At 34.0% G+C, this 12,976-nt stretch overlaps 1 protein-coding gene across 7 annotated transcripts in view; it reads right to left on the bottom strand.

Moving 5' to 3' along the window:
* PCLO (piccolo presynaptic cytomatrix protein) overlaps window positions 1-12,976 on the bottom strand; it is a 400,035-nt gene that overhangs the window by 100,510 nt on the left and 286,549 nt on the right. For all 7 annotated transcript variants that reach the window (XM_032305895.1, XM_032305888.1, XM_032305890.1 and 4 more), the window contains one exon: window positions 7,060-7,185. In XM_032305895.1, the coding sequence (XP_032161786.1) occupies window positions 7,060-7,185 (126 nt within the window). The remainder of the gene's footprint in view (window positions 1-7,059; window positions 7,186-12,976) is intronic.

Genomic DNA, 12,976 nt, shown 5'->3' with positions numbered 1-12,976 from the left:
ATAAAGATTCCCTCAAGTTCTATTTGAAACACATAAACTAATCCAATTAAAGAATAAGCAAAAGAGCAGGCAAAATGCAGATGAGAAAAACCCAAGAGTTAACAAAATTAATGAAATATTATCCTATTCAACATTATCAAAGGGAAGGTAAACAAAAACAACAGACACCATTGCGTATTACATTTGAAAATGAAAATTCAGAGAAAGAGGACCACAGATGTAGAGAAAGAAGAAGACTCATTTATTACTCACAAATGTAAAAACAGTTTAACACTGTGGACTGCAACTCAGAAAAAACAACTACTGTTGAAAAAACCATACAACATTCTCCTATATTATTTAACAACATAGTCATTATAACCAGAAATTTAACTTGTAGAAGAAATTCCTCCACACGTGCATTAGGAGACTACTTCAAAAAATCAATTCTAGCATTGCTTGAAATAGTTTAAAAACCTCATAAATAACTTAAATAACCAGAGAATGTTTAAACTATAGTAGAGATGTACAATAATAGAATTCTGGCCCATAGTGAAAATAAATGAACTAGATCCACATGTATCACTATGAATAAGTCGTATAAACTTCATATGACTAAGGGAAGTTGCAAAAATACATTAAGATATCATTTATATAAAGTTTTAGAAACAAGCAAGATATGAAACATTTATGAATACATACATAAAACTGTGAATAAAAGCAAGTGAAAGAGTAACCTCAAATTAGGTCTAATAATCTGGGACAGGAGGAGAAGTCTGGGACAAGAGAGGTGACTACAGGAGGCTTTAATTGACTTATGTATATCCCTTTCCCCTAAAAATATGAAATAAATATGGCAAGACATTGATATAATAAATATGGCAGGTACATGGCTATCTGCTGTATTATTCTCTACAGCTCTTTTTAGACTCAGACATTTGTAATCAAAATTACAAGTCAGCACCCATAAGTGCTAAGTTGCATACATGAAACCATGAAATGCTGAGAAGCTCCCCCAGCCCCACTCCCATCAGGGAAGGTGGAACAGAAAGGGTGGGATGTTAGAGAGGAGAAGGGAGTTGGGGGATATTGGAAGGGGAGGTGAACCATGAGAGACTATGGACTCTGAAAAACAATCTGAGGGTTGTGAAGGGGTGGGGGGTGGGAGGTCGGGGTACCAGGTGGTGGGTATTATAGAGGGCACGGATTGCATGGAGCACTGGGTGTGGTACAAAAATAATGAATGCTGTTATGCTGAAAATAAATAAAAAATAAATTTAAAAAAAAAAAAAAAGAAAGGCTGGGATGTTGAGCTGGGCATTTCAAAAGACAAGAGGTGAAAACTGTGAATAAGCTGTGTGAGTCTCATAAGGTAAGTTTCCTGACTGGAGAGGGGGCTCAGACTAAGAAAGAACATGTCCTCCTTAATGAATCAGTGAACATCTCACCCTGACTTCTTGTGGTTACTGTGTAATTGGAGACATTTAACCACTGAGTCGTTCTGGTAAAATTCACAAGACTGAGAACAAAACACACTCACCATTTAAGTGCAAATAAATCAGAAACATGGGTCAGGTAGCAAACATCTCCACATTGCGCTTGCTATTTCAATTTGAGATTTTAACCTCTAATTTAAAACTCCTCTGTTTTGTGCCCATCACCCTCTGACAAAACTTTTGGGCAAGAAAAGAACTGCCAGGGGAAAATCCTCTCCTCACGCTCTGTCACTGCGCGGAACGGTGTGCTGCATTTTCCAGGTATCATTATTATTTTTGTTTATTTTATTTTATTTTTTTCTGTATCAGTAACAATTTAATACTGTCCCCTCCTCTCCCTTGGATCTTAATTAAAATTCTAAGCAAAGAAAAACTAAAAAAGAAAAACCAAAAAACAAAAACCCTAGAGTACATTTATGAGCAGTTAAGCTCAAAGTTATAAGAACGTATACCCAGAGGTAATGGTTTCTATTTTGTGCATTTTTTTTTCCTGAAAAGGTAATCAAAATGGTAATTAACCAACTGTAGAAGCTGTCTTAAATGTACATGGTTCTTTACAAATAGTAGCATGTGACCACCAGTATTATTATTTGCTTCACAAAATCCTGTGAGGAGTAACATCTTAATACGTACACAACGTTTGTAATTAAAAATTAATTCTTCAACACTCATTTCTACATATAGCATTTGAAATCTCATTTTATTTGATACTTTTGGGCCCTGGGTATGCAGGAAACAAACCTCAGTGTTCAGGGACAAGAAAGATCCACGAACAAGTGACATAGGCGCAAATGGATGGAACGTAGAGAACGGACTCTGGTCTTTACCAGATTAAACAAAACAAAACAAAGTCTTTGCTTGTCATGAGGTATGGATAATTGTACTATGGGCTCCCCAAATCTGGACATGGTTGGTACTTTGATCTGAGAACAACATAAAGAGTTATTTTTAAGGAAAGCTTTTTTTTTTTTTTTTAAAGCATGTCATGAATTCAAAAATCGTAATCATATCGAATAGGTTTCACTACATAAAACAGAGAAAAGAGAGTTTATTACAGAGGAAGCATCTAATGTTTTGAGGCCATTGGTTAAGGAGCTGATTATATTGAACCTGGTATTGATTTTGTACTGTGAATAAGGTTGATAATCATTTCTCTAAACATAGAAATTTTAAATGGAAGTGTTAAGTTTTAAATATACATTCAAAGTCCATATATTCAAGTGTACTTTTAGATACTCAAATAGTTCGAAGAGAAGTAACAATATCAAAGGAGAAAATGAGATAATATCATATACCACTTAAAGCCCCAATATTGATGAGCAGTATACAGCCCCAATACTGTTGACCTGAAATTATTTAAAATTTTCATCTTAAAGCAAATAGCAAGAAATAGCACTTTAGAAACTTAGATTTGTAGTTTAGTTCCCGAGATGTTTTGTCTTCTTTTTTTCACCCCCAACAGAAAAAACGACCTTATGCATTAAAAGAAAGAAGGGCAGGTTGCAAAAAATCATTCTTGGAAAAAAAAAAATCATTCTTGGTCTGGTATTTGCTTAAGAATGTTTAGGAAGGCTACAGAGAAATAAGTTTTAAGATTTTGGAAGATTCGTTTCCCTCAAGTGTCTGACTGTGTAAGTTCTTTCAGAAAATCATTACAGAATTTTACAAAACTAAAAGATTGGCTCAGGATATTTTGGTTCACACAATGTTCCCTAACTGCTTTTTTAATTTCAGGGGATGGCACAAGCCTCTATTATGAGTGTTTAAACACAAATTTCTTGAGAATAGCCTAACGATTCTGCAATAATAATTTTTGCTAATTATCAGCATTCAGAAACACATCATTTTCGTACATTATTTAACAAGATAGACAACCTTGTTCAGAAAGATTTCTCAAAAAACAATGAATAAAAATCTCCAGGAACTATAGCGGGGCTTTTCCCCCTTCATTGCATAAGTCAGTACTTTCAGAATTTTGGCTTATGAGCACTAGAGAACCTACATGACTGGTCAGTATGTTTTAAATGCACAAATCCAGAGAATAAAAAGCTAGAGGAAACCTGGAAATAACTTTGCTTTTCCAAACATCAACACAGTTTGAATCCATGGTATTGAGCACAATGAGAGTGTAAGCATGTGAGACACTGAATCTGAAAAGCCTACTGTAGGAGAAAAAACCAACTTAGAAAAAAAACAGTAAAGATGACCAGTTTTTTGGGAAGAGCTTCATTGTATGGAGTGGGGAAAAAAAAATATAGTCTAAGAATTCTATGGTCAACCAAATGTTACGCATGTTTTCAATAGAGTAGAAGATAATTTTTTTTAAGATTTTATTTATTTATTTGACAGAGAGATCACAAGTAGGCAGAGAGGCAGGCAGAGAGAGAGGGGGAAGCAGGCTCCCCACGGAGCAGAGAGCCCGACGTGGGGCTCCATTCCAGGACCCTGAGATCATGACCCGAGCCGAAGGCAGAGGTTTAACCCACTGAGCCACCCAGGCGCCCCAAGTAGAAGATAATTTTAAACCATAAAGGCTCAGTGTACATACTTTTGTATTTAGAAATGCAGAAAGATACACTTGGAAGACATCAAATCAATTCCCAAGTCTACCCGGAACTCATTCTGCAGATGGAGATAAACAGTTACATACCCACAAACACATAGTTTATCTATTTATTCATATACGTATGTTTTTTCCTTAGAAAAGAATTAGTTTCAAACTATGACAAATTAACCATCTTTAATGCCTTCAATAAACAAAATTTTATGATGGTCATGAAAAATTTTAAATATTAAAAAAAAAATCCGCAAGTCTCCAGTGATATACACTGGGTATTGTTAGAGTGACACCTCACCTCAGACATAAAAATCAGAGTTGTGTTTTAACCAATCTAGAGCTCTGAAATTTTTTGATGATCTATCAAAGATTAAAGATGAGGGGTCTAAGGATAGCATGTATGAATAAAGCACATATTTAAAGACAAAACAAAAACTATGTAAATATAAATACACATACATAAACATATATATCCTGAAAATATACTGGTCAAACAAGGTGAGTCCCTGTGGATTCCCATTTGGACTGATGGCCTCCTACTCAGCTCATCTTTGCATATAAAGGGAATGAATTTTATCATTTTAGCCTGGTGGCCCAGAACAGAGGTATTGCCTTGTGGATGGTTTGTATGTTAAAGTAACTCCTTAAAATATTTACTGTTTCAAAAACAGGACCTCAATATTGAACCAAGAAAGCATCGTGAATCCAATAGAAAGAAATACTACCTAGGGTTTTATTAAAGACCTATGTCGTAAGAGTAAACAAAACAAAGCTAGAAATCATAAATCACAATGGGTGTTCATTTTACAACAACTGGACTCCAACCAGAGGATCTGTGCTCACCGAAAGGCCTTGTTTGGCACTTTGGCAAATCTTTGGGGAGAATTATTAAATAAATAATTAAAACAAAATCTTAAATAATATGCATGTAGCTTTTAATGATTTCCCATTCAAACCAAATAGGCAGACCGTAAGACTACTACTTCCAAAAAGGATGAGAAATTTTGTGACAGTCTGAGCATGTAACATTCTAGGTTCATTTCAATTTTCTCTCTTGAATTAATTTGTTTTATATCTATTTTTTAAATTTAAATTTATGAACTTAAAAGTGGCTACATAGGCTACCAAGTACAAAGAGTATCATTTCATAACAGTATGCTTCTTTCAAATTGTTTTTCAAATCATCCTGATTTGTAGTATTTCCCAATTTCGATGATGTAAATTTGGAGAAGGGTTTCTTCATTCAAGTTATCTTTGCAAAACCTTAACACAAACAGTTGCAATTTTTTATTTTAAAATAAAAATAGTATATACACTTCCTTCTGGAGTATGCTGTATGAAAATGATCACGTCACTCCCATTCTTAAAAATGGTCTCAACTTAAAAAAAAAATGGTCTCAATTCCTATAGCTTAAGTAGAGGGCAACACCTAAGGATTAGCATTAGGAGTGATAGGATTATAGTCACAGAAACTTCATACAGACTCCGTGTTCTGTTCATAACTGTTATATGTTGATTCATTGTCTTTACCTTCTTTTAGCTGTCTGGCTAACTTTCCTACCTTTTCCTGTTTTATGCATGATATTAGAATATTTTTAATGATATGATTTCATGGGCGCCTGTGTGGCTCAGATGATTAAACACTGGCCTATGGCTCAGGTCATGATCTCTGGTTCCTAGGATGGAGCCCCAGATCTGGCTCCCAGCTCAGCAGGAAGCCTGCTTCTCCCTTTCCTTCTGTCTCTCCCCCTGCTTGTGCTCTCTCTGTCTCTCTCAAATGGATAAATAGAATCTTAAAAAGAATAATAACATGCTTTCAGTTACATATTAGGTAACGTCCTGGTAAAGTGGCATTCTGAGAGTCAACAAGCAAATAAACAAACAAAACAGGCCTAATTTCCACTTTGTAAATACTCCCACCATGACCAATTCAAGCCATCAATGTGACATCATTGAAAGTGAAGTTGGGAAGAGGATATCTTAGTGAGTTGGTTGGCTCCAGTAGAGCATTGTGATGAATCGATAATGCCTCAAGTTTCAGAAAAGGACTGTGAATCATTTTAGCATGATTAAATGTTAAGCAATGGGCTGCATTTTATAAAACTATGAAATGACAGAAAAGCACTTTCCAAATAAGTATTTTGAGTAGAATAAAATATAGGTTGAGGTTATTTTATGATTAAAAAATATTCATCATAAGCAATATCATTGAAAGCTTGTAAACTATATGTTAGAGTTTGGAAAATGTGAATGACATTTAATTAACAAGAGAAAATAATCATCATGCATTTTAAAACATTTGAAAGAAAGTGATTGTATATATAAATATTTTAATGGCCCTTTAGATATATCTGTAAAGTTCATTATTTTAAAATGCTTTTGATGTAATAAGGTGTATAGTATCTAGAAGCAGACCAAGAAGCCTAGCCCAGGAGTTGGCAAATTTTTCCTGTAAAGAGCCAGACAGTATGTATTTTAGTCTTTACATACAATTTAGTCTCTGTCATGAATACAGTTCTTTTATTATAGTGTGAAATACCCACGTTCAACGTGTAAATTGATGATCCTGCCTGTGTTCCAATAAAACACTATTTACAGAAATAAGCAGCAGATAGATTTGGCCTGTGGGCTGTTCATAGTTTGCTGACCTGACTTGAGTGTGTACTGAATCACCTGATATTTTATAGTTCTTATCTCAATATAATTTTTTTAGTGTTTATAAGAAATTAACCCAATGATGAAAGTTTTTTAAAAATAATATTGCCCAAGTCAACAATATTGACTCATTAGTATTTGTTAAACAAGGTAATCCCATAGCAAACCAACAGCCAAAAGGACAATGCAATTGAAAATAAGATGAATATAATTGTGAACACATTTTCTTTTATATTATTATACCAAAATTTCATAATTCATCATAAGGAGAGCACTCTACCTAGACAGTAAAGAGGAAAATTTCACATGAAATTAAAATATATTTAATATGAGTACATTCATTTTAATTGACTATGAAATCCTTATCCTTACCTTCTATAAGTTTCCCTGTCTGTTCTGCACTTCCTCCAGGAAGAATTTTGGCAATATAGGCTCCAATTTCACCATTATGTCCAGGGATTTCTTTACCACCCACAATTCTAATTCCTAATCCATTACCTGTATTGAAAAATTAGCAAATTATTAGTCATGATTTAAAGGGACAGCAGTTTTCAAAAGTTATAAGGTGCACATAAAGTGGGCTCTGGTACCCAGAAGCTATCTACAAATGAATATTGGGACTGGACACTAATAACAGAAAGGTATTATTCTGAATTCAGTAATAGTTGATATGAATAGGACATTCTGAGATTTTGGTAGCATCTATGATGAATCACCTGATACTAAAAAATAATTCTTTGAATTCAGCTATACCACCAAGATAAGAAACAAATATCTTTGTCCATTTTTGACCAGATACTTTATAAAAACATTGTATGAAGATGTTCCCACTATAAGAAACTCCAGAGCATATAGTTCACTTATGAAATTGAGGAGCATTTCACTTAAAAAGACAGTAGTGGCTGTATACATTGAGAAGACACAATCCAAGCATATGACTGCAAATGATAAAATGAAAACACGATCATAACTTGTGAATTACTATTGACTTTTTAAACTTAACTCATCAACTAACATTGTCTGTGCCTTAGCATGGCACTTACTGCAAGGCACAATAAAATTATTCTTGACTGATGAACAACTTAGTAAACTTTTTTATTTCCTAGAACAGATTTTTCTGTAAATAGCCACATGGAAAAAAAGGTGGACAATGATTATTATGTGAAAACTAACTGAGACAGAATTAAGTTTATATTTTCTTTTTAACCAGCTAAAAATTAACAAGTGTATATATGTAAAACACCAGATATACTTTTTTTTTTTTTTACCATTATGAAGGATATTTAAAAATAAAAGTACTAAAAGAAAGCAGAGTTATTCTTCTTAAATGAAGGTACAATTCTTTCTTTAAATTACAATTCTTTTTTTTTTTTAATAAAGATTTTATTTATTTATTTGACAGACAGAGATCACAAGTAGGCAGAGAGGCAGGCAGAGAGAGAGGTAGGGAAGCAGGCTCCTGCTGAGCAGAGAGCCCAATGTGGGACTCGATCCCAGGACCCCAGGATCATGACCTGAGCCAAAGGCAGAGGCTTAACCCACTGAGCCACCCAGGCGTCCCTTTAAATTACAATTCTTGCCATTCACTGATTGAAGTACCATTTTCAACTCTTTCAAAATCTCTAAATTTTAAAAGTCATCTCCCTTATAGTTTTTGTTTCCTTCCCACTTTACTCTTCAAAAGCAACCCCTGTAGTCAGCATCAACACAGTACAAACATCCAAAAATCAGTAACACTGGATTATGGAATCCTTCTGTCATCCACCTAGCTAGTTTGGTAAAACATCATTCTCAGGTTATAAGAGGGTTCCGAAGGAATTTCCTCTCCCATTTTCCTTCTCCTTTCCTTCTTTGTATTTACCCTCTTTCTTCTCTGTCCTTCCCTACTATTTACCTCCCTCTTTCTACCTTTTTTTTTTTTTAGATTATATTTATTTATTTGACAGAGAGAGAGAGATCACAAGTAGGCAGAGAGGCAGGCAGAGAAAGAGAGGAAAGCAGGCTCCCTGCTGAGCAGAGAGCCCGATGAAGGGCTTGATCCCAGGACACTGGGACCACGATCTGAGCTGAAGCCAAAGGCAGAGGCTTAACACAGTGAACCACCCAGGCGCCCCCCATCCCCACCTTTATTTTTTAACCAGGGTTAGTGTTCTGAAGATTTAGCCTCAAAATAAAAATTAAAAACAAACAAATAACTGTATGTTTCTAAGTTTCCTGCTGTTCTCAAGGGGTCAGAGCTTTCTCTGGGCCTACATGTGGAGCTTTTCTGTTGCCAGTTTCTTGGTCCATTGCTACTGCTAGGAGAGATTAATTTGTGATTACTCATTGAATATAACTGGGTGAATACAGAATGTCATCTAGTACATGACCTGGTTTCAACTAAGTCTGCATAGAAACAGTTGATTTGTTAGACAGTAGGCTATAAGGATTCACCAGGACTGATCCTACAGTAAGACATTAGATACAAATAAAGGGTAGAAGATGAAGAAACGTTCCTAGCCACTCTTCATTCAATTAGTCTAGTCTATTTTTTATTGTGTGAAGGACATTTGGAAATTACATATTGAAGATTTTAAAATAGCTGGCCATAATTAAAGGGTTATTTCATGGAATTTATCTATAAAAAGTAAGAATAGTTTCTTAAAGATTTGATTTCACTCTACATGACTGAATCACTCAGAGCTGTAATTTACCACTTGTTAAACTTCTCAAAAAACACACACAGACACTGAATTTCTAACGTGGTCAGTGTATACATATCATTTTAAGATGTAGTCAATTTCAGATCCTAAAAATCCGCAGATCCACATTTCTTGCGTGTATAGGCATATGTTCAAGATCATGGCTTACATCAAAATTTATCATAATGCTAGAGTATAGGAGGGACAGCAGGGTACAGCAAAGTGCTAAGGGAATTTGGTTTGAAATATTTCTTTTTAAGCTTAAAAGTGAGAGTGTAAACATAGCCCATGAAAAGCATAAGCTAGATGTTTAGGATCAGTTGTTACACCTTGTAAAGGTATAGCTAAAAGAGTATTTGTGGAACTCCAAATTCTCTTAATTGGTATACATGATTATTTTTAAAGGTTCACTTATAGTTCCACTCTTTTTAAAAATTTTTATTTATTTAATTAATTTATTTTTATTATGTTCAGTCAGCTACTATATAGCACATAATTAGCCTCTGATGCAGTGTTTAATGACTCATTAGTTAAGTACAGTTTCATTCTGTAGTCTTCAGAGTTAGATAGTTGGATCCTTAGTATCATTTGATTTTTGGTGACTGAGGATGCTCTAAAACCCTGTAATAAAGGATCAGTGGAAGTAAATTATAATTATATCCATCTTAATAAAGTAGCACAACACAATCCTATTTAATTTATAAAATACAGCCTCAGACCACTGAATTCTAATACTCAAAGCACTTTCTAAATACATGTTATAAGCCTCAGTATCTTTGGTAAAATGAAAGTAATGTACAGTGATGACAATAGTGTGAGAAATGAAATTCACAGGTAAAGAAACCACTTCAAGAACACAGTAAATTTTTAAGAATCACTGTTGCTCTGGTTGATGCTAAGTTTTTCGTGTATACAACAAAGTAGCATAGAAATATTAAAATTTGTGATAAAAAAGAATGATAGAAAATAAAAAGACTCAGAAAGTATAACAGTTTTTTGCTTACTTTACAGGAATTACATGTATCCTAATTTGGACATAATGCATATAAAGCTAATTTACATGATTTCTAATTATTTAAACCTGGACATTTTGATATCATATTTTTATAGTTGCACTTTGATATTTTATGTTATAAATGCAGAAAAAATAAAAATACTTTTAATACTTCTATAAAAATATAACACCCCAACTCAAATCTAAATTGTAGTACTCAAGAAAAGATCTGGTAAATTCAAGAAGAAACATTAATTTTTAACTGAAATGCTTATACCTGAATGGTCCTTGATAATTGATGTTTATATCATCACTGTTTTTCGACTTTTGACCAATTTTTATCAACATAAATTCCTTTTGCCTCTCTGCTTGTATTCTATCTAAAAACATTAATAAAATACTTCCTTAGATGCTTTGAAAATACAGTAGTTTTGTTCAAGTGAACAGTGCAGCAGGTTAGAAAGACCAGTAGTTACCAAAGAGAACACAGAAGCTTTACTAAAAGATTGTCAAAGTTAAAATAATCTCACAGCATATAAGCAGTGATGTTGTTGAAATCTTACTGAAAAGTCTAACTTTCAGAAATCCTTTAAAGTATGTAGAGAATATTTTTAAGAAAAGAGAAGTTCAGTGATGGATGTAGCAAAATCATTAAGAAAAGTATTACCTTAATGACCTTGGGATTATAATTTAAATGTACAAGTCTTTTTAAGTCCTTCTTATAATTATGTGGTAAATACACTATTATGTAGTCACTTTTAATATTCCAGGCCAAGTGGCAACACAGGAGGCTCCTGAACTCACCTCGTCCCATGGACACACCGAATCTACAGCTACACGTGGAGCAATTCCCTCTGAAAAAAATCCAGAAACTAGCTGAGTGATTCCTACATACTGGGTCAATGAGAAAAACAAAAAACCACATAAAAACAGGTTCTGGCACACCTTCAACTACTGGGAGCCATTAAGAACAAAGAAGGCAGCTTGGACAATCACTAAGGTTTGAGAGAGAACCAAAAGCTCAGGCCAGACTGAATCGTAATGTTTATCTCCTACATGAAACCACTGCATCAAGTCTAGGAGAGGTGACTGTTTTATCTAATGCTTAGAAACCAACACAGAGAGTCAGAACAATGGAAGTAACAGGGGAATATATTTCAAACAAGAGAACAAGATAAAACTCCAGAAAAGGACCTTAATGAAGGGGAGAGAAGTTATTTGATAAAAAGTTCAAAATAATAGTTATAATGATGCTCACTGAGGTTAGCAGAACAATGCATGAACAAAGTGAAAATTTCAACAAACAGAATATATTAGAAAGTACCAAATGGAAATCACAGAACAGAAGAATAAAATAAATTAACTTCAAAATTCATAGAGGGGTTCAATATCAGGCCAGAGAACTGGAAGAAACGGCGAGTTAACTTGAAAACAGAGCAGTGGAAGTCATTTAAGAAGAGGAGCAAAGAGGAAAAAGAATGAAAAGTGAAAATAGATTAAGAGATTCATGAGATACCATCAGAATGAAAGGCATCCTATAGAATGGAAAAAATTACAAATCATACTTCTAATAAGGCTTCAATATAAAAATATAAACTCATATATATAGAACTCATACAACTCAACAGCAAAAATCTGATTTAAAAATATGCAGAGAAACTAAATAGACATTTTTCCAAAAAGACCTACTAATAGCCAAAAGGTACATGAAAATGTGCTCAGCATCAGTAATTACCAGGGAAATGCAAACCAAAACCGAAATGAGATATTACCACACATTTGTTAGAATGGTTATTATAAAAAATGTAAGAGATAACAAGTGTTGACAAAGATGTGGAGGAAAGGGAACCCTGGTGTGCTGCTGATAGGAATGTAAATTGGTTACAGCCACCATGGAAAACTGTGGAGCTTCTTCAAAAAGTTAAAAATAGAACTACTCTATGATCCAGCAATCCCAGTTCTGGTTATCTATCCAAAGGAAAAGAAATAGGAATTCAAAGAGATATCTGCACTACCATGTTCAGTACAGCCTTATTCACAATAGCCAAGATACGGAAATAACTCAAGAGTCCAGTGATGGGTGACTGGATAAAGAAGGTGTATATATGTACATAAACACATAATGGAATATTACTGAACCATGAAAATGAAGGAAATCCTGCCATTTGGGACAACGTGAATAGTCCTTGGGGGCATTATGCTCAATGAAATCAATTAGACAGAGAAAGACAAATACTGCATGGTATTACATATATGTGCGGGGAAAAAGTCAAACGCATAGAAACAGAGTAGAAAAGTGTGTGCCAGGGACTGTGAGTCAGGGAACTAAGGAGAGGCTGGTAAGAGGGTACATACTTTTAGCTATAAAATTAAAAACATTTAATGATCTAATATAAAACATTGTGACTATGGTTGTAACACTGTACTATATAAGTGAAATTTGTTGAGTAGAAGTTGAGTGTTCTTACACAAACACACACACAAAAGATAAATACATGAGGTGATAGATGTTTTAATTAACTAGATTGGGGGATCCTTTCACAATATATATGTAAATCAAATCACCATGGTGTGCACACTAAATATTTTACAAATTTATAACTCTATTATATTT

This window comes from Mustela erminea, chromosome 11, assembly GCF_009829155.1.
Source record: "Mustela erminea isolate mMusErm1 chromosome 11, mMusErm1.Pri, whole genome shotgun sequence".
Taxonomy (NCBI): Eukaryota; Metazoa; Chordata; class Mammalia; order Carnivora; family Mustelidae; genus Mustela; species Mustela erminea.
Note: the sequence above shows the minus strand (reverse complement) of the source record. Positions and strands in the feature narration are given on the sequence as shown.